Source organism: Pectinophora gossypiella, chromosome 5 (genome assembly GCF_024362695.1).
Source record: "Pectinophora gossypiella chromosome 5, ilPecGoss1.1, whole genome shotgun sequence".
NCBI lineage: Eukaryota > Metazoa > Arthropoda > Insecta > Lepidoptera > Gelechiidae > Pectinophora > Pectinophora gossypiella.
This window is the reverse complement of record NC_065408.1, coordinates 8,085,977-8,109,715: the sequence shown is the minus strand read 5'-3', so window position 1 is coordinate 8,109,715 and position 23,739 is coordinate 8,085,977. Positions and strand designations below refer to the sequence as shown.

The 23,739-nt window shown below is 37.4% G+C and overlaps 1 protein-coding gene and 1 long non-coding RNA gene across 2 annotated transcripts in view; one reads left to right on the top strand and one right to left on the bottom strand.

The window, feature by feature from the left end:
* Positions 1–13,474, top strand: part of LOC126366757 (uncharacterized) — a 65,222-nt gene extending 51,748 nt beyond the window's left edge. Inside the window, exons 5-8 of the mRNA XM_050009997.1 lie at positions 1,653–1,786; positions 11,313–11,516; positions 11,914–12,124; positions 12,667–13,474. Of these exons, the coding sequence (XP_049865954.1) occupies positions 1,653–1,786; positions 11,313–11,516; positions 11,914–12,124; positions 12,667–12,734 (617 nt within the window). The 3' untranslated portion in view covers positions 12,735–13,474. The remainder of the gene's footprint in view (positions 1–1,652; positions 1,787–11,312; positions 11,517–11,913; positions 12,125–12,666) is intronic.
* LOC126366817 (uncharacterized) overlaps positions 1–23,739 on the bottom strand; it is a 190,228-nt gene that overhangs the window by 134,906 nt on the left and 31,583 nt on the right. The gene's annotated exons all lie outside the window — the stretch shown is intronic.

The following is a 23,739-nucleotide window of genomic DNA, read 5'->3' as shown; positions in this document are numbered from 1 at the left end:
ATTTATAAACAACTGTTCGTTTCCATTGCTTGCAAAAACTTGAACAATGTTCTTTTATAAACAAAACTCTGGTAAGAAAATTTTCAACAGGATAATGAAAATTCATGAATTATTATTAGTTTATTATGTTGTTGAGAAATTAGTTGTTATAACATTTTCGTACTTATAGTACTTGTAACAGTGGTCTAATAACTGCTAAGTGAATCTTTTAAAAAGGATATTGTGAGAATGCAATGTTAATTTATGGTCAGATAGTTTGAAATAATTGTGTTTTATATAGCTACTTCTTCTCTCGCTCGCCATTTGGGATACATATTGTGTGTACTTGTTCGTTTTTAATTTGCTCAAATAACTTCGTGAATAGATTACGGCGCTTCTTTTACTGCCACTGTTTAACAGATATATTACTTAAAACAAGGAAAACATACCTATCACTCGATCCTTCCAGGAATATCACTGGCGTCACACGCAAACGCGTTTATGAGATAAAGATCTTTCTGTGTGAATTACGTACTCACGTGGAACTTATTCGGGACGATTTATTCTGAAATAGAATACCGTACTGAATTTGCCAATAACGCAGATAACAGCATACAATATAGAAACACCCGCTATCACCACATGTTCATATGATTCACAACAACTACAAGGAATATAATAATATGATTGGATATACGTAGGATAAGGTGCAAAATCCAATCAGTTTCTTGCAAAGTAATAAATTAACTGGTTGCACTTAAGACTTCCTGGTTACATGTCGTTTCTGTAATAGACCAAAAACACCTACAAAAACATACATTTTATAATTATGACAACTAATGGTTTATAATTTCACCACTGTTTACAAATAATTCAAACTCAGTGCCTGAACTTTTGCTCTTTGATTGTACATATAAGTACATAGTTACTAGATACACTTCCCACTATTATTATTGCTCTACATCGATTGCTTCAGCACAACGTAATTTCTTTTCTAAGAAACTTCATACAGAACTTGACTCAAAGCATGAGTTGAGACAAGTTGTAATGGCTTGGCCGCGAAGGAGCGGAGAAGCGTGTGTGGTGCAGACTTTGATAGATATTGCACTACGAGTTAGGTACCAGTTACATAAATATAACTCGGTTATCAGCAAATAAACGTCAAACGCTGCACATATCCCTTGACGCTTACGTGCAGTCAGGTAAACTTAAATTCATTTTGAATTGGTTTCGTACGGATGAGTACGGGAATCTAGGCTAGCCGCCAAAACTACAATGTGTTTTAGGTAATAATTACTAAGTATGAAAAGTATGAAACTATTAGTTCCAACTTCACATTTCATTATGATGACAGAATTACATCATAATTAATCGCTACATAAATAATTTGACAAAAAAATGTGCCTTATTTATATTAAGTACTTACATCACTTGCATGCTATTTCAATATTAGCAAAACAAGAATGTACTTACTTTATTAATATTATATCCACCATGTTTTTTGAACAAATAAATACATTATATTCTATTGTATGAAAAGTAGATACCTAAAAGTTTTGGTACACGTGGTTATATCCACATTTTCACATTGTCCAGATTAAAAACCATTAAACTTCTATTCCTTGGACTTTTACCTCAAGCATTGCTCATTAAATATCTGTTTGTTTACACAGAGCCACCAGAGTGGGCCCCGAAGTTGGTGTCGGACCGGTCATGGTACGGTGTGGGATCTACACTGCGCGCAACCTGCGCCTCGCCGCCCGCGCACCCCGCAGCTAACCTCACCTTCGCGCTTAATGGACGAGAGGTATACACAGTATAATATAACACCCCTGTGGTCGGGACACATAAATAGATAAATAGATAAAATCTTTTAAAGACAAACAACAACAAGAATTTACAACAACAACAATTTCTTTTTTCTTTTTTTGATCTTTTTTTATCTTTAAATCACTATATGAGCCTTGGTTTGATTAGGAAGTTAACACATTGCAGGCTGATTACCCGATTGCCCGAAAGTAAAATGATCCTTACTTCAGAAGATACGTTAATCCGTTGGATACGGCTACTTACTGTTGTACTTTGGCGGCTCAATAATAACCCTGACACCACGGTTGATGAGGTTAGTAAACCACCTCATAATGCACACGATAAAAGATGGCCTTTATAAACATGACCAGCTTGTACACGTCCTATTACTAAGCACGGGAGGGTTAAAAAAGGCCACATCAATTCATCAAATAAACAATATTACAATTTGACGTTTGCGTATATATACAAGTAAGTGCGCAATGCAAAGAAAGGAGGACCGGCAAAATTACATGGACCTTGGCCTATGGACCAATAACGTTAAGCGATATGTTGTTGGAAAGGTTTTTTTATTTTCTACAACTTTTACTATGGCGGCAAGTCTCGAATCGCTGTGGGAAAAACGTTATGAGCAAATAAAATGAAACTTCATCTCAATATCTTTACAGCTTTTATTGATTATAATAAGTTGTTATAAAGGATTTTAAACGTGTTATTTATATATTAATGCATAGTATTGTCCATAATTCATATTCATAATTCAATTAGTGGGGGTGTAAGGGGCTCCAAATGACACCTTTCGGAGCCCAAGCCAACCTCGCCTGCACGCGGTACATCCTGCTGGTCAATGAAAGAGGCTCTGGCGACCCACCAACACGCACTGGACCAGCGCGGTGGGCTTATGGTCCAAACCCCCCCAACATGACCTCAACACAAGTAAAACGGCCCCCAGTCCCCGGCAGCCCCGCTGTCCGTGGCTACGGTAGCGGCTACGGTAACGGCGGGGCAGGGGGTGCGAAGAATCTCCGGGCTGGATTGGGCTACCACCAACGACGACTGTACCTGGCAACACATAACACGTGCACACTGAGGACCGACGAGAAGCTTACCGAGTTGGAAGAAGCTATCAGCAAGTTACACTGGGATGTCATGAATGATGTCTGAAGTCCGAAGAAAGGCGAGGACACGATAACTCTGGACTCCGGTAACTTGCTGTACTTCCGGGAGGGCGAGCAACTGTCCATGGGTGGTGTCGGGTTTATCGTCCACAAGTCCCTAGTCAACAACGTGTTGACCATCGGTAGTGTTTCGAGCAGGGTAGCGTACCTGGTACTCAGAATATCATCACGATATTCGCTGACTGTCATCCAGGTATACGCTCCGACCTCGGGACACCATGATGACGAAGTGGAGACTATGTATGAGGAGATTTCTAAAGCCATGCATAGCCATAAAAGCCACTACACGATTGTGATGGGGGACTTTAATGCACAGTTGGGGAAGCGCTGCGGTAACGAGCTGAGAGTGGGGCAATCTGGATTTGGGGTCCGGAACACCAGAGGCCGGATGCTTGCGGACTTTATGGAGAAGGAGAACCTCTATATGATGAACTCCTTCTTCAGGAAGCCCGCGACCCGCAAATGGACCTGGATAAGTCCCAATGGCAAGTATAAATACGAGATCGATTTTATCATGTCGACGAAAAAGCACATATTCAATGATGTCTCTGTGATCAATGCCGTTAAGACGGGAAGCGATCACCGCATGGTAAGAGGCACATTGAATATCAATATCAAGCTAGAAAGATCGCGACTGATAAAATCCACGCTCCGACCGTCGCCAGCCCAGATCCAAAACCCCGAGCGCTTTCAGCTCGAGCTTCAAAACAGCTTCGAGTAGGTACCTTGAGAACTGCGCAGACGTAAACGACGATATAAACGACCTGATGGTGGATGCTGTCCGTACGGTAGGTTCTAAACACTTTAGAACCCGCCGTACCAAAACACAGAAACTCTCCGCACACACACTCGAACTCGAGCATCTCAGTAACGCATCCCAACGAGTGGGTCTTAGCATGAACATGGCAAAGACAAAAATTATGTCCAACGACCATGTCGCACCCACTCCAGTTCAGGTTGGGAACGTTACACTCGAAGTTGTAGACCAGTACATATACCTAGGACAAATAATCCAGTTAGGTAAGTCCAACTTCGAGAAAGAGATCTCTCGTCGGATCCAACTCGGATGGGCAGCGTTCGGGAAGCTGCGGAATATCTTCTCGTCCAAAATACCTCAGTGTCTCAAGACGAAAGTCTTTGACCAGTGCGTGTTGCCAGTGATGACCTATGGCAGTGAGACGTGGCCGCTTACTATGGGTCTCGTGAGGAGGCTCGGTGTCGCTCAGCGGGCAATGGAGAGAGCTATGGTCGGTATTTCCCTGCTCGATCGAATCAGAAATGAGGAGATCCGCAGGAAAACTAAAGTCACCGACATAGCTCGGAGAATTGCAAAGCTGAAGTGGCAGTGGGCAGGACACATAGCGAGGAGAACCGATGGCCGATGGGGCGGAAAGGTTCTGGAATGGCGACCACGCGTCGGACGACGCTCAGTGGGTAGGCCCGCTACAAGGTGGACCGACGATCTGGTGAAGGTCGCGGGAAGCCGCTGGATGCGGGCAGCGCAGGACCGATCGTCGTGGAGATCCTTGGGGGAGGCCTATGCCCAGCAGTGGGCGTCATACGGCTGATGATGATGATTGTCCATAATGATATCCATAACATCAAATAACGATTGCGGACGATAGCCAGTGTCTCGCACGGAGATTCCTATCGTCCCCCTCCCCTCCCCGCTCCCGTTGCTCTCGCGCCGCTTATCTACGAAACTCGTGGTGTTTACGCTGGGATAACTTTTTTCTCACAGCGATTCGAAACTTACCGCCATAATGGAAGTTGTAGAAAATAAAAAAACCTTTCTAACGATATATCGCATAACTTTATTGGTCACATAGGCCAAACTGTCGGACCCCCTTTTTTCAAATCGCAATATTGCTTTTTTAGGTGAATTGTTTTGATGTGGCCTTTTTAAGCCCCCAGGCAACAACAACAACACATGTTGCCCTCGATAATTTCAAGAATCAATGTGCTAAATAATTTTGAACAAATAATCAATTACGTCAATTCTTAGAAAAACGTTATCAGTCTTCACTTTTAACGAAATTCGTATAATGATCGATAAATGTCGTTGATTCTTAAGATTACTGAGGACGAAACAAAATAACCCTGTTTCGTTATTCGCTGTTCGTCAGACGTTTTGAAGGTTTCCTATCAATCAACCGGGGTATGCAGCATGCTCCATTATGGTGGTCATCGCTCTGGAAAGACGTCTTGGCCAATTCAGTTAATAGATTTCAATCCTACCGAATAACAGCTTAGGTGCTCTCTAAGTAGGAGAGCTATACGCTACGAAATAGTCACCCATTCATAAATTGTTTGTGTCAAAAGTCACCTAGCTTAATAAATCGATTCCAGTTTACATATTACGTTGTATAGCCTGAGGTACCTAGTCATAGTCTCATAATAGGCTACTTCACTACCTAGTCAAATGAGATACTTTTTTACGAAACGTCAAAACGAAAGTTTTCCTTAGAGTTTGTATGGAAATACTGTCCTGTGACGTCATCAATAAAAGAAGTCAAACGTCGTTCTCATTGTTACTTAATTATTAAATAAAATTCGAAAATAAGTCGAAAGGTAAAATGAGATTTTTGTTCGTCTTAAACTGGCTTCTATATTAGGATTTTATAATTTATCTTTGGCCTAGATTCAAATCTTTTATGACGCGAGGAATATCAACTAACCAATAGGCTAACTAGCCTTTTGGAAACTTCCAACTAGTCAAATCAGTTACTTTTTACTAAACATCAAAACACGAAATTACAATGGAATTTCTATGATAAAGCACACACTGTGACGTCGTATGAAAAGGTGATAAAATATCGGACTTATTATTACGTTTTTTTTTTGCCAAAAAATCATAAATAAGTTAAATGGGAAAAAGAAAATGTTTTTCGTTAGTTTTAGACCTGTCTTGATTAATAAATCAGAATTTCATAATTTATCTTGAACCTAGTACGAGTACACGACCCAATTGTTAAATATTATGTCTCGTAATTTAAGCGAAATAATGTTCAAAATATGCTCACTATAATAGTCGCTGAAAGTACTTACTTCCTGTGTTTATGACGTCATCGCCAACTGAGGGCGTATGTACGTATAAACCTATAATATATGCAAATGGAAATGTATATCTATTCATATTATGAAGTGAGAGCGTCAGTTTGTTTGTGTTATCCGAGTGGAGGTTATCCGGGGATAACCAAACAAATAAATTTAGAAGTACATTTGCATTTGTATATACTGGCTCAATCACAGGGCTCTATAGTCGATGACGTCAGTGGCATGACACGAAGTCGAGTTTGGCCTATAACACTGAAATTAACGTTGTATATTTTATATAAACATGACTGTGTACCTACGCATAATTGCTTGCGGTTTGTAGCAACAGACTCGCCCCTATTACATGGCACTTAGACATAGCTGGAGTGGGTGTATATATTATACAATACACCTCTGTCTACCCCTTTGAGGATGCAGGCGTGATGCTATGTTACATAATTGCTGTGAAACATACTCGATTCTTTGATAAAGATTATGGAATACATTTCCTCACAAAAAGAGCCATAATTTTAGTATTTAAAAGTCACAGAAAACAAGTTAAACCAACGTTATTATATTTTAAAACTTCGTTAGACTATAAAACATTTTCCGAGTAACAAGAAAAATGTTCCGTACGGTAACCATTCAGTCGTGGAAACCGATTAGCCGCTATTAAGAGCGCGCTTTTCTTGTAATTGCAGTTATTATGAATCGTGAAGAACTAACGTGGCGCTTATAAATTGTATTTAGTTTACATTAAATCCGTTCCGGTGTTCCTGGAAAGGTTGTAACTAGATTTTAAATTGATTACTGTACTGCACATCTATGTTCAACAATAATGAGTTGTAGTTTTATTACTTTGTAGTACTCTATTCCATTATTTTAATACCTAAGTTAATAATGCCTAGGGTGTACTATATACCTAGATTTAAAATTTTGCCTGGAATAAGTATAGTCTATACCCACATCTTGTAGTTGTCTTCCAATAACTGAAAAAGTAGGACAAGTCACTGACGGACCACATTGTCGTTGAGGATAAAAATTGCATATTTCTCCCTTCAGGTTCGCTAATGTTGAGAATATCCAAAAAATTTGCCAGTTCCCTATACCTAACATAGACAACTTTTATATGTCACACTGCTGGGCACAGGCCTTCCCTCAATCAACCGGAGACTATTTGAGTAAACAAACATATTGTTTATGGTTATATTTTTACACTATAACCCTTTGCGCAGCGTTTAACTGCAAAATCTGCAGTGTGTTCGCTTAAGATCGGAAATAAGAAAACGCATCTTCAATCAAAAATGTCTTTTTTCAACTGATGGTTTTTTTTTTAGTAAGTAACTCATCCTTCAGACGGGATACACTCCACATTGCTCCACATTTTATAGTAATTTATCACGAATTTCAGCTGGACAGTATATACAACTGGTCAAAACTAAGGAACACTCTGCTGCCGCCTACATTCTAGTTTTATCCTCATATATAGCAAAATAATGCGAACTTTTTTGAGGCAAAACTTTCTTTTTAGTCATATCATAAATACCGTCAACTTTTCGTAGTAGCACCCCTCAGAGCCTACGTCTAAGTGCGAAATTCTGAAGTTTTGTCATTCTTATATAAAACAGAAGGCGCTTATTACGCAAGCGTGATTATGTAAATTATTAACTTTTAGCTTCTTATTTAAAATGAGAAGTAACTGCTAGTTTTAACAACTTAGCGATAGACCACCCGCCAGAAGATCAGATGACATTGTGAAGTATCGAGGTATGCCGGATAGCAATGGATAGTACTTGCACAGGAACAGGAGGTCAAATAACGGAGGTCTATACTCAGGGATACTTTCAGGGTCCATGACAATCTCATGTGTTTATTATTCTTCGTCGAAATTTTAACAAGTGTAACAATTTTGGTTGAATTCTCACTTTGGTTTCCAATATTTTTTTTATCTTTGATTTGACTCTTTTTTCACTGGCATTGTTATAAAGTAGAATAAAAGAATGATTAAGAAATGGATAGCGACTAAATGATTATTTTTGAAGTAAGGTAGAAAATCTAGAAAAAAGTACAAAATGGGTCATATCTCCTAAACCGTAAATAATCGCTGAACATACATAGGGGTGTTTCTGGTAGCTAATGAGCCCTTCTATCCAATTTTTAATTTTGAACGTGAACTTCTGGGCCACCCTGTATATGTATGTATTTGTGCGTAAGTATATTATTGTTGTGCGTATTTATTGATATGGGTAGGATTATATTATGTTATTTTTCCTATTTCTTATTACTTTTTTATTTTATTGCACCATCCTGCGCTCGAATGCATAAACTTCTTTCACCCTAAGGTTGCCTGGCAGAAATTGTTGTTTAGCAACAAGGCCGCCTATTGTGCTTATTTTATTCGTCTGTATATATCCTGAGTTTATGTTTTATGCAATAAAGAATTATCGATTGATTGATTGATGTGTCATACTATTTTTAAATGCCTATTACAATGAGGATTAGATGTCGGATATCTAATAAAATAGATCATCATAATGACTGTAATCATAATTAAATCGAAAATCGTAAATAAAGATATCAGGATTAGTGGTATTCCAAAAATTCCAATCACTGTTGTTGACGCCAACGACCATAAAATTAATATTTTTATGATCTAGTCCTTTTAAACATTATACCATAGAGTGACTCGATACATGTGTTTATATTTGATAAGATATAGTTTATTTCTTATCAAACTATAATTATGTAATGATAATTATGATCACTAAAGTTGATAGGTTTTAATAATGTTACTAGAAAGTAATAATCCTATGATGCTAAAGCTTTATAAGGTCAAACATATTCCACGTGTTTAGAATTAAAAATAATAAGGCCAGTAGGTTAAGAAGAGATTAGCTTGCTAACTACAAACTGCCCACTAAACAAACATCAATTTATTTTTAATTTTTAAAATACTTGAGTCATTCTGCAGCAAACACTCTCCAGTTATTGTCGTTTTCCTAAAGAGTTTCTAACAATGAAAAATGCAGTACTTTAAAGTTAGAAAATGAGAAATGCTTTTAGCATTTTCTCAACTGCTTTTAGTGTAGTTCGATGAGGTAAGTGTAGTACATAAACTCTCGCTTGTACACGAATAGGCAAATACAAGTCGTGCCTGAAAATTAATGACTATATTATATTTATTTTGCATTGATTACGCCCACATAACTTTCACAATCATAGGCTTCGCCATCTCGGAAATTTATCAATGCAGAAACTTGACATTAATACTTATAAAAAATTAACCCGCATAAGTACTTTCTAATAACTAATTTGTAATTCAACATACGGTTCATTGGCTGATGTTGTTCAGAGTTATTGCCACATTCATACCTGAAGGGTTTCACTATAATCTAGAACTTACAATATGAAGATAAATATTTCGTCTCTGGTTTATTTTGTAGGATTACTGAACATGCATTGGAAATATAGGGTGTTAGTGACATCGTAACGAATATTGAAGGGAATGAGTCGATTTGTCGAGAATGTCTTGTCGGAAAAGTCATGAACTTTTCAGTATTTTTTTTTTAATTATTTTCAGTTCTATACATTTGCGACGGAAAATTCCACTTGATAGCAAATGAGAATCATGGTCTGAACCTCAAAGATTACGTTACGATGTCACTAACATCCTGTATCATAATGTTTAATAAAGCGTTGACAATTCTTGTCAACATTTTCTTCACTTAGATAGTCTCTCGAACTAAAATCCTCAAATGTGGGGTCGTGTGATTGAAGGAAAATAACTCCTTTTATTGGCGTTTTCCCTGTATATTCCTTGTAACGTATTGAACATTTGCGAGGTTTAGAGGCTAATAAAATTCCGTCTTGTTGATTTGACGTTTGATCAAGTAATTTATTTTCACGCTTCAAAAGAAGTAATGAAGTACTGAATTGAACCAAAAGTAAGGTGTTATTAGGATTTTCATAAGCATTTACAGTCTTAGCCGTAGGCCGCTTGTCTTGCTATGCGTTATGTGTCCGTAGCACAATCCTCGCCACGAATATGATGAGTGTTTCTGTCCGCTTTTAAAGCGATGCCACATGATTGCGTTGTGGCTCCGTTGCGACGTCTTTCTCCGTTGGACCATTACCTTACCGTCGTTTTACATACCAACGTTTACAACATCATGCCACACGATGCGTTGCAGATCCTTTGCGAAGTCGTGGCATTCAGTTTTAGTTTGTTGTTCCTTATTAACGTCGTTACGATGGAAAAGTCTTAGGCCGGGTTTCTACTGACGTGGAGATGGGCGGAGATGAGCGGAGATGTGCGGATTTGACCAATCACAGCGTTCGAGAGAGCGAAAACGAAAACGCTCTGTCACTCTCTCCCTCACCATGATTCGTCGATTCCTGCACATCTCCGCTCATCTCCGCACAGCACCGTCTCAATGGAAACGCAGCCTTATGCACATCTAATAACAGTCTCACTCGTTTTCCGTACGTATATATAATTTTTTGGCTGATTTGGTTTCACAGATTTTCAACATGAAAACAGGGTGGGTTGTTAGAAGGATTGGTTGGTTGTTTACAAAACTAAATATAAAGTTGATTTACCGTCTGGAAAACAGAAAATTATGACTGCAATTTTGAAGAAGACTCTCTGCCCGATATTTAGTGTTCGGTGCAAAATTACGAGGTATTACCGTTTTATCCTTTTCCAATATTCGCGTAGAAACAGCATGAGCTGAAGATTGAACCCTGTTTCACATCATAAATCAGGTTATTTCGCTGCAATACTGTTGAAATTCTGCTTAAAAAGTGTATTTAAACAACGGCCAGTGAACAGACAGGCGACGCGGGTCCACAGAACAATAGACTGTACCTACTTACTTCACTTTGACGCGCCGTTGTTTTTGTCCGGCTGTTGCTGCGTAGGCGAGTTCATTAATCACAAAGCAGCTCTCGCTAGATAAGCTTTCAACGTTCCTTTATCACCGATCAGTTTCTGTTACATTCCCAGCGTCCATCAATCGTCGGTGGAATGCAGGCTTAATGCATTGCCTGTTTCATGTCCCCTCACTAAACTGAAATAGCGCATGTTTGCGAGTAGAATCACGTTGCAATCAAGAGACCAGTCTATTTACCTAATGTATACTGTTGCATCCGACTATTCATCGATATAGCTATTTCACGACAGTTGTACTAATAATATACAGAGATGAACCGGAGTTGGAAAGAATTTTTTATTTTATTTTATTTTTCTTTATTAAGGAAACAAACAGCTTACACAATAGATACTTTAATAATGTTTTTTTTTTGTTTCAGATTGATATGGACTCGTTTGGGCATGTTCTACCGGATTGGTTTAAGTGGGATCCACCGCCGAAAGCAGACACCACTACGACAGAGTCGCCGGAAGACGAGAGCTTCAATATATTTCATGACGATAGCAACATTCAATATCTGGACGAGTCGTATATAAATATACACAAAGAAGAGATACGGAGGCCTCGGAAGGAGAGTTTGAAGGTTATTACCCTTACTCACAACACAGTCTTATACGATACACACATATACACACACACACACTCATGCAAGCATATACTTAGGAATTTTCTGCAAGCACATAATAACTTCCTAGTACAAACTCGATCCTGACACACAATTTCGCTTGTCCATTCTCATCAAAATCCTCATAAATATATGATCGCAGATATAGAGTGTTTCTGACTTCGTCTTTCTTTAAACCATCCTGAATCAAATCGCGTTATATTCACTAGACCTTCCTCTTCTAACTGTACTAAATAATTAAAGATTAGTTTTAAAAACTGGACCTGTCAAATCTTCAGGTTCGGTAAGCAGACCCCGTTAAAAACGGGATAACGCTAGGGAGATGATGATGAGGTATTATTTATTTTATTTTAAGCCGGTATACGAGCGGAGTGGGCCGGACAATCGACTTCCATCAGTGGGTGAGGTAACGTTCGTGGTCCGCACCGAGGCCTTCGACCGCGGCAGCCTGCGCCTCACCTGCATAGCCAGCATATACAACCTGCATGCCTCCCGGGCTGAACTTATCTTCGACATGGAGCAACCCGAAGTCGCATCCGTATTAGGAGTTCGAAATAGTGCCGTAGGTAAGTGCCCAATAGAGAAACAAGTTACATAAGAATAAGTAAAATATAATGATAAAGTAGTAATCAACAGCTGGCCTATATCAGTGCGAATATAAGCAAAGTTAAAAGCACATCAGTTTTCTTCGGAATTATAGATGCGCGTCGTCAGATCTGGAATTATAGGTACTTACTACTATATAACGGATAATGTTGAAATTCTTATATTTATTTTGAAAAATTCGACGCGTAATTTTAAACCGCATACTGGGTGATATCCGATGCGGAAGAATGCAGTGCGCTTTCACTTTGTCTGTTTATTTATATTAAAAGCACTTACTATCATGGATAAAATTGAATAAATACACAAAATCTTTTTATTACATACATTGTCAATGAATCAAAGGGTAATTTACTATTGAAATACATCTTTTCGGAAATAAAAGGATAACAAAGAATAGCAGGAAGACATGACTAATATCTTTGTTCGCGGCTCAATGATTGTTTTCCGTTGATAACAACTTGAGTTGTCAGTTCCTAACAAGTTTAATTAAATTTTGTTTCAGATTCGACTTTCTTCAATATTTGGAGAATATCAATCCTCCTCGTGCCACTTTTATACAACATCCGGTAGTTTATTCAGATATAAAATTATATTTTAAGTACAAATTTAATTTTAAGAAAAAAACCGAGTTTTATATAAAATGCGAGTCTCATTTTGTACAAATTCATTGAACATATCTAATTGAATGAATTTTATCTTCCGTATTTCGTCACAAAAATCTTTTACGTATATCATGTATAGTTTTATAGAAAATTATCCATACTTATTAGTTGTAGGTCAAACTGGCCAAAATGTAGATTGTAATTGTAAATGAAGACAAACATTAATATAAAATAATATTAAGTATAATGAGAAATAATTATTTAATGATAAATGTGATAAGTAAAACTCGTCTTATTTACAAAAATAAATACTATTGTGGATAAAATGGATCTATTTGTGAAATATGTTCCATTCAGGAAACTATCTGCCCTTCATTGGTAGGTGAAATAATTTTGTTAGTGATGACTAAGTTTGTAGGTTAGTGCAAACATAGTAATCTTATAAAAGACTGACGAATAATTTATTATGCCTAGATCCTACTGAGGAGAATCCTTTGTTAATATAATAATTATATATCTAATTTTGGTTTCAAATCTTTATCGATAATAACAAAATTACGTCAAATGTTACTTATTAATATTATTGGAAAGATCCGATTACTACACTGTCGAAAATTTGGTTGTTAAGTATTTTGTAAATAGTCTACAGATCTATGTAGTTTAAGTTATACGAAGAAAATAGAGTAAAATAAAGTGATGTTGAAATTTTTTCTTTATTTGTGTTAAAATTTATCCTGTAATTATCTACTATTCAAATAAATATAACTACGATTCTACACACACATGTAAGAATTAAAGGAGGCACACACCTACCCAAACATGCGTAATCACTCTCCCTATTAGACGATTCTATACATGTAATACTCCCCATAACTACGTACGAAAATAACGAAGTAATTTCCTCTTGGAAGAGTTCCACCTAAGCCCCAATCAATCATAGTAGGAGATTGAGTCCACAATAAACAGTGGAAAATCCCGCCATTATCCTTATGGAGAAAATCATTTATTGAGCAGTTACGAGTGCTGCGAGAAAATGGATTATTCAGCATCGAATCAACCGTTACGTATTAGCTATTTTGGTGGCACAAGAATGTGCAATATTTTATTCAGGTAACCGCAATAATCATTTAAATTTCCGGGTCGGTTCCGAAGTTATAAAAACCCAAGTTGTCACATTCACTCACATTCCATTCAACTTTCAAAAGATTACACAATACACAAGTTTTTCTTTCAGTGCTTTAAAAGACAAAGCAGGATTTTCAATTCTAAGCGGGAACGTGTTTCCTAGAACATTAGGAACTATAAATATAAAATCCCATTTATACGTCCATTGCCCTGCCCAGTGAGCTTCCAACAAAGCCAACAATTTATTTTTCATTACCACCCATTGTCGGCGGGCGGTGCGGCTTCGCAAAACCAATAACAATCTGTTATAGAGGTACAGAGCTAAGGCTCTCGTCCGCAGCCGCACTATTGTCTCGACAGTTCACTACTCTTTCATTCACCAGCTGCCGGTCCATGGGCGAAATTTATCACAGCGCTGAGTCACTCCGTTCCACAGTCTGCCTATTGATTTTACTCGATCCCAGTCGTAAGTTTTCCAAAATTGAAAGATTTCTGAATTGACGTAATACTTTTTGGGTCCCCTCTAATTAACTTCGTTAACCCTTCGATGCCAGTGACGTGAGTGGTTTTAAGATAGCACAGGGAAGCAAAACTGCCAATGCAAAGTCATACTTTACTCGTATTATTAAATGTGAAATTATATTTTAAAAATGTAGATACTCGTAAGTATAATGAAAGTTTAAACAAATTCTGCGAAAGTTTTGAAAGCAGAGCTAAAGTTTGCAATCGCCGCGGGCGTTACCGGCCTCTGTGAAAAGCGCCCTTGTGGTTAGTGTCTGATGTTACTTTTCCGTCTAATGGATAATGGGTGTATTGCGGATGAACAAATACTCAAACCAATACTAGGGTCGATCATATCATGGAAAAAGTATTCTTCAACAAAGACCCACTTTGTTCCTGCTACTGGCCACAAGTTTCCTTTCAATCTGGGGGATATGAATCATAATTGGATCACTCTGTTTCATTGCGGGTTGATGGAAATATTACAACAAGTTGTCAACCCACTCAGCAGAGTTTTCAAGCTTCCTGTAGGCATTCGACAGCTTTACGTGACGTGAATCACGGAAGATACTCGTGGAAGCTACTAAACGGTCATCTATAATAACTGACCGCACCTGAATTTGATCAAGTTTGGTGATTAGTAACCAACAGGCGCCACTGGGTTACGAGCTCCTTTAGTTGAATTCGCCTCTGTGGTACAGTGGTTGAGCGTTGGACTCACGATACGGAGGTCCTGGGTTCGAATCCCGGCGGGGAGATATCACAAAAATCACTTTGTGATCCCTAGTTTGGTTAGGACATTACAGGCTGATCACCTGATTGATGATTCTTGCTTCGAAAGGCACGTTCAGCCATTGGTCCCGGTTACTACTTACTGATGTCAGTACGTAGACATGAGCCATGTCAGAGGCCTTTGGCGGCTCAATCATATCCCTGACACCAGGGTTGATGAGGCTGGTATTCCACCTCACAACCCACACGATAGGAAGAAGAAGTTGAATTGAAAAACAGATTATGGAAAGAGGTATTGGAATGTAGTCATCAGACAGCAGTAGCACTCGTTTATTTTGACGTACTGATCTAAAATCGTTCAAAGCTTTCACGCCAATTAAACTGAAATTTTATTGATAAATAAAATAAAATGACAATATGCAAAATTAATAAAAAAAGTGTATTTTGGCATCAGCTTGAAAATAAAGTCTTCCGCATTTAAGCCAACCACAACCCCACTCGATGCCTATTCAAGAGTAAGTACCCTTTAAACCGGAATAAAATCCTTCAGAGAAAAGAATTAATCCGTGTTCCGTTGAGAATTTCCATCAGTTAACAATTTTGCCTCTTTATATCTCTTTTCTCGGCTTTTACAAAATTACGTTGCCAAAAGTATAGAAAAAACACAATAATCTGTGATTTGAAACTGCGCTTTCAAACGTATGCCAGTGGAGTGGATAGTATCGATGAAAACAGGGCACCGACCGTGCTGACATGAAATATCGTCAGTTTTATGTCAGTGTTCCGTGGTGCAAAGTATGAGTGATGTGGCGGCAGTTGCAGATGACACGCTACGGGCGGCGGCGGCGGGCGCCCACATCATTGCCGAATGTGTCACTACATCACGTGCTCTTTCGATGTCTCACAAACACACTTCGTGACACACAATACAATGCCTATACATTATAACATTATATAGGTGAGTAACCGATAAGTCTTTATTATAGTTATGTCCTAATCGTCCTACTAGTACTGGTCACAAGCCTTGAAAAGACGAGCCATACTCCACCACGCTGCTTATTACGGGTTGGTAGAAGAAGTTAATTTACAAAAGTTTGTTTCCTAAATAGTTACGTGCATCATATCCACGTCAAATCAAAAGAAAACATACTTCTTTATGAAATGCCATGAGAGCAGCTAGACGCACTACAAATAAAAATTGAAGATAATAAAATTGTTCTTAAAATTTAAAAGGAATGAAAAGAATGAATGGATGGATTGAGAAGGGAATGTTAGGTTGGTTTGGACACGTAGAGCGGATGAAGGATAATAGAATTACGAAAGCGGTATAATAAAGCGAAAGTTGATGATAGGGCTGGCAGAGAAAGACCTAGAAGGACTTACATTGACCGAATTGGAGATGTCCTTAGAAAAGGTTTAGTACGATCTACTCTCAACCGGCGTGCGTGTATGAAGCGATTGATGAATGTGGAGGAAGCAAGAGAAGTGTGTCTGGAGCGAATAAAATGGAATTCTATAGTCTCTGCTTACCCCGGTGGGAAATAGGCGTGAGTTTATGTTTGTATGTGTGTGTGTGTGTGTTAAAATTTAAGTAGAGCCTAATCTCCCAATAATGTAGAACAAACGTAATCAGTACACTTTATGTAGATTGACACTGGTACCCATCAATGGCTAATCAAGCAATTGACATGCTATTTGTGTACAAATGCGCTGAAAACCAAGTTAACAACATATTGATCCCCGAATTGCATATGAATAATTTATATCCTGAATGTAAACCTCATGAAAGCGTATTTCATATTATTTCATTTCCAGCAAACAGAAATCACGGGTAGCTCGCGCAAATTAAATATAAATATTCAGGGCATTGCTCTTGCCCTCATAAATTAGATCAAGTGTCCTCTTTCTGAAAATGATACGAAGGAAAATGGATGTCTACATGGAATTTTACTTAAAACTGAACAGCGCTTTGAACTGTAATCACGCCTATAACCCTTTTCGGGTAGGAAAAGACACAAATCGTGAGAAGACAGTAACTATTGTTGGTGGAGAGGTACCTAAATTTGTGTGTAATTGCGTAGTGTGTAGGCAGCTTAGGTCACCAACTAATAGTCTATTAATGCAAATCATATAAGGGGTTCCCAGATAGTGCCAAAAATATAACTACATGAAAACTTTTCGCCCAAGTACCTATTTCTTAGCTGACGAATCAGAATCATTCATTCAACGTAATTATCATGGATAAACTATTTGAAGGTCACTTTACATTTTTGAATCTAGATCATTTCGCAAGATGTTATGGCTAAGGAGAAGAAATGACTAGAAACTGCACACAACAAGTTGTTTAATAACTACAGTTTAAAGACTACACATTCAATACCAGGCATTTTTATCATTTAGGTAATCATTAAGCTTATGATTAGCTTTTTTTACATAAAGTAAGCTTCACATGAGCTTTAAATTTATTTTTTGACAAATTTAAAATATTATATGGTATTTTATTGTAAAGAAGTATACATAACCCCAAAAAAGATCTAGAATTTTGATTATCAATTGTATTACAATACGTACAATTTATATTTCTCTACATACAAGAATTAAATTCAATACTTAATCTTAATTTTCTTTGTAAATAATACTAATGTCTAGTTAGAGAGTAAAGGGAAGTTTTGTTTAGAGTTTTTGGGTTATAATGTCGACCCATGCCACTCACCGAGAGGCCGAAATAGCGAGCCCTTTAGCCTCCAGCGAGTTCATGCAACAAACCTGTTTGTTTCGTGCATCAAAGAGATGGTTGGGTTATATTAATTCATTTATTTTTAAGCGTTGTTTCTAATACTTGTTTAATCTTGTTACTTTTTGGTTCATTGTACGCAGGAGATAATATAGAAACAGACAAAAGGTAAGGTAAGTATAGCTTATGTATTTCGAAACTGTGTGTATGCATTGTCATTCCCAAATCCACATTCTTGAATTTCATGATAATACTCACTATCTATGCTATCGCCTCATCTTCACTAATTTAAGAGCCACGCTCTTATTGGTGTAGCATTCTCCATGCTACTTTTTAGGATAGGAAAAATAGGGCAGAGGTTTCCCCTTTGCCTTCCGCCCCGCAGTACTCTATCTGACGCAAGTGGGATGGCGCCCAGAGTAGTCTATTTCAAAAACGTACTAGGTCTCCTGTCCTCCGCCTCAGAATAGTACTAACAGTTAATGCTGCCCGCTGTTAGGTTAGGTTAGGTTAGTGACTTGACCCTTCCGTCCTGCATTACCGGACTGATGGCTCCCATTTCCGGCTCTACAAGGGTTCTACGTTAACCGTAAGTCTGGGTCCCTATCCGAACTCAGCCACCATCTCACTCCGGCCTACTGAAGTAAGAGGCGCCCAATCCCGCGCCGCGGCAAGGATGCCGAACAGGAATTGCTTCAGTGGAGGGTAGAGAAGATGATTCTGAGTCTTGTATGAAACTAAAACCAATGGCCAAAGTTCGCCTAAGACATCAATATTATTATCATAATCCTTATTATACTGACAAGAAGAAAAACCTAACAAAGATTGCGGAAATCAAATAAGCTTTGGCCAGCGGTTATTGACGTAAATTATAAGCAACTTATCAACCATTCAATCACAAATTAATGGACATAAATACATAATCCCAGGTTCATAATTGAGTTGATAGCAGAGTGTTTTCTCAGAAGTTAATACAGCGGTGACTTTTGGTGATATTGATGTAGGTAGATACCGATGTACAGTCATGAGTAATATCATGTACTCAATTTAGAAACCTGTCGCACTATCATTGACATTTTAAGTAAATTAAATTCATCTTTTTTGGGGCTATGTATACGTTTTTACAATAAAATGCCAGACAGTATTTTGAATTTGTCAGAAAATAAATTTAATGCTCATGTGACTTTATGTAAAAAAAGCTTATTATAAGATTAATGATTACCTTAATGATAAAAATGCCTGGTATTCATTGTGTTTTCCTAGTTATTAAATAACTTGTAAAGATGTGTTGCTGTTGCAGTTTCTTGTCATTTCTTCTCCTCAGCCAAATACCTTGCGAAATGACAGATTCAGTAATGTTATATAGACCTTCAACAACGTTATCTGTGATAATTACGTTGAATAAATGATTTTTAGTCTTACGGTTTAATTTGTCAAAAAAGTTAATGTGACATGGTATCAAAAAGTATACATATTAATACTTGTCAAAGTATACATATTAATACTACGGAGTTTTCGATTAAGTATATTATGTGAACGACAGATCGCCTATGTAGGAGTCCTAGGTCATAAATGTTAGAGATGATTTTCTTCTCAGAACACAAATACCACCATATCATCATATTCAGTTAATGACAAAATATCAGGAGTAGGTGCGAGATGTGTTGTGGCTTCTCATTAATATTTAGTCACTTATTAAATATAAATATTACACGAGCGTGTTATATTTATATCTGAGTGTAAACACATACAGTTGTAGGTGTAGGTATATTGATGTCCAAAATAGTAAGAAGTATGATACATTCTAATTGAATATTTTTGTATGTAACTACGCAAGAAATGCATGAACTAAATTCAATACCAAAAGATTACTTGCACGTACATGTGCAAGTGATTTATTGATTATACTATCAAATCATGCATCAATGTCATTATATTTAGTTATATAATTATATATAGCTTACAATATTTATGAATCGCTTGCCATACATTAATACATAGTACATAAAAAATAAGTCTATCACATAGTACATGCTCGTGCAATGTAGACATACGTTTGGGCTTGTAAAGAAAACCGCTTGGCTATAGCCGTAACCGCTCCCCATTTATCCGGCCTAGTAGTTAATACCCTATGCGGCAAATCTACAACAAGTAAATAAAAAAATAAGACTTTTTACCCAGATGAAGCCGGATCGAGTCGCTAGTAAGTTTAATTGAAAAAATGAAAAATCACATTTACGCGAAATATGTTTAATTTTTATTTATCGCGTGATACACGATAATTTAACAATATTATAACAATATTTATATTACAGATTACATCTTGCTGTTTCCAAGGAGAATTACTTACGTGTAAATCAATGCGAGGAAGATGTACGGGCGGAGGGGGGCTGTATATATTTGTAGAAATGACGTCATCCAGCGCAGATTTCGCACAATGATTTAGATAATATACATATTATGTTCACACTACAAATACCTACTTAGGTAGCCAGATTTGGTCTTCAAGTCTAACGTCGCGTCGTATAATTATTATATTAAGAACTTTATAATTACACGAATAATTGGTGTGACCTTCTTAACCAATCTTTTCCTCACCATTCGTTCAACTTTCTAACATACTTACCTAATTATAAGGTCCTTTACAGACTATGTTTTTTTTGCAATGATGCGTTTCGGAGGTATGTGACTATGACCTAATCTGTATAGGATTACTTTTCCATCTTTCGGGTTGGAACAGACAGACGGTGGCTTCTGCAAAAACCGGACTTGTCTAATCTCCAACTTGCGTAAGAGGACTCCGTGAGATAACGCTAGGGATGATATTGTAATCATGTATACGTTAAATGATGTAGAACACCATATAGTTCCTATTCCGTGGGCAAAATAGTAGAAACTCTAGATTCCTTCAGGTGGGAACTTTTGCCTCTACGGACAAATCCTACATCTTTAGCATAAAACTTTCTACATAAAATGCCGAAACATCGTCGAGTCGTTACAGTTTTATTAATATTCTGACCACATTTGTATGAAAAAGGGTCGATGGCTTTGTGATGTTCATTGAAAAAGTTTTTGCAGTAATCCATCACATGTACCCGTCGAGAAATCTGTATTTTATCGACAATTTAAAATCATGCGTGTGACTGAACACCCGCGCCTCACAAAGAGAATTTTAAAATAAGTACTTTACTACTTGTAGTAAAAATTTAATGTGTTGCTTATAATAAAATGAATGTGGTAAATATTAATTTTATTTTTCAGTATTTATTAAAAAGGGCAAAATCTTCGATCACTGTTCATAGTCGCATACATATTGTATCATAAATAAAGACTAAATGGTCGGGAATTAATATATTTTTAACCAATCCGTAATGGAGTATGATTTAGTATGTTCTCTGCTAATCATAGTTTGTTGGGCAAAAACAGAAAGTTAATGACCATTTGAAAATTTCTAACAAATTCAAAAGCACAACATGCGGCCTAATAAAGTGCGCGTATAATTAAGCATACTTCAAACAATATTCTTCTAATTAAAAGGCTCTATAATTTTCATCGTACCCGAGACCCGACCCAATTTCCTTTACATATATAGGTCATTAAAACTATTTGCAGTCATGTCGAATAAATTAGAATTAAACCAATAGCCAGTCGTAAAATCCCTTACTTGACGACTAGCAATTCGGAAACCCTTTCAGACTATTATTATGCATGACGAGTATTATTCATTAAAACTTGCAGATTTATATAGAGCGTTTGAAGACAATAATAATACTGTTTAATATAGGTACATAACCTGAAAAACATTGTAGGTACCTATATCATAATCATAAACAGCGTATATTATGTCCCGCTACTGGGCAAAGGCCGCCCATCAATCAACCGGAGTGTGTATGGAGCATACTCCACCACACTGCTCCACTGCGGGTTGGTGGAGGTGTTTTTACGGCTAATAACCGCACCAACGGCTTAGCATGCCAATATAACATGAAACAGGATTCGGATCCTCAGAATAATCTTACTTTTTCAGACAATCAAGTGATTCAAGACTGAAAAGTCCTTACCAAAGAAAAGATAGTCGCACAAACTGATTTCGACAATGTCCCCTTCGGGAATCGAACCCGGACCTCCACATTGTGAGCCTAACGTTCTAACCACTAGACCACGGAAGTTGTTGTTGTGGTTGTGTAGATATAAGTAGGTAAATTAAATCAAAGTAACTAAGTACACACATATAAATTAAACATACAAAAATCATACACAAGAAAGATAACTGCACAATTGGCAGCCTTATTGCTCTAAAGCAATTCAAAAAATCTACGGTAGGTACTAGAGCATGATAAATATAATACTTACATAATATAGATAAATAAAATTCAACTTGACGAAACTTACTTTCACTTAAACTTATTTTCGATAATGTGTGCTAACAGGTTGACCTTTGCAATTGGTTGGTTACTACACATCAAAACTTTGTTAACTTTGTTGACACATAATAGGCAGTTTGGCCGTTTCTCCAACTGTGATCAATCTTGAGTTTATTTATTAAAAAGAAAACTTTCTTTGTGAGAACGCAGACGTGGCAGACACAATAACTGTACAAGTTGGGAAATTGGATTCGCGCCCGTGGGAGTCGACAGGCGGTGACAGCGGCGGGCTAATCACGTTTCGGACCGCTACTTGTGTGCGAGGACCAAGGACGCCCACGCGACGGCTACTCGTAATCGTTAACCGACTGTTCAGACGACAAATAATCTAAATCATAAATACCGTTAACCATATTTGATTGCAATTTGATTTGAAAGATTTAAATTTGGAATCCGCTAAGTCTAGTACGCTCCATAATCTTGAGATTAAAAACAGAAAGCTAACATAGAATAGGTGCTCAGACATTATTCTCGTGGGTACGGTGTTTATTATCATAATATTAATCGCTAATAATCTATTTTAGACACAACAGAGTATTAGAATGTTAGGTAGCTTTTAATTTGATTTCAGATTTTACTGCTCAACGGGATTTTATATTCACATACTAATTAACAGAAGTGAGTGACGCTTACTTCTTCTATCGTATGGGTTGTGTCAGGATTACTATTGAGCCGCCAAAGCACCCTGACATGACTCATGTACTCACTTACATCAGTAAGTAGTAACCGGGACCAACGGCTTTTAGACAATCTGGTGATCAGCCAGTAATGTCTTAACCAAACTAGGGACCACAAAGTAATTTTTGTGATATGTCCCCACCGGGAATCGAACCCGGGACCTCCGGATCGTGAGCCCAACGCTCAACCACTGGACTACGGAGGTCGTTCATATTTGATTGTAATTGATTTAAATTTGGAGTCCGCTAAGTCTAGTAAGCTTCCTTGTTTTTTTTTTGTTGTCCTTATCTCTGTATTTTGTGTCCATTGTGCTCAATAAAATATTTTATCTATCTATCTTCATAATCTTGAGATTAAAAACAGAAAGCTAACATAGAATAGGTACTCAAACATTATACTCGTAGTGACGATGTTTATTATCATAATATTTATCGCTAATAATCTATTTTAGACACAACAGAGTATTAGAATGTCAGGTAGCTTTTAGCTTGTCAGGCAGCGCAGAGCTCAAATTGGTGTGTGCGTCAAGCTAGCGGCCTCAAAAAAAAAATGGGCACGAAAAAATAATTTGACCATACCAAAAAATAGTACTCTTATTGAAAAAAATAGTACCTGTTGTAAAAAAATTAGTACCATCACGGTTCTGGATTTATAGCCATGTTTTATTGCACTTGCTAGCTTGACGGTGAGCGAAATTTGGCGAGAGTTAACAACAAGGTCTTTCGCTTTGATTTAAACGCCAAAAAATAGTATCGAAATAGTACTCACCCCCTGCAAAA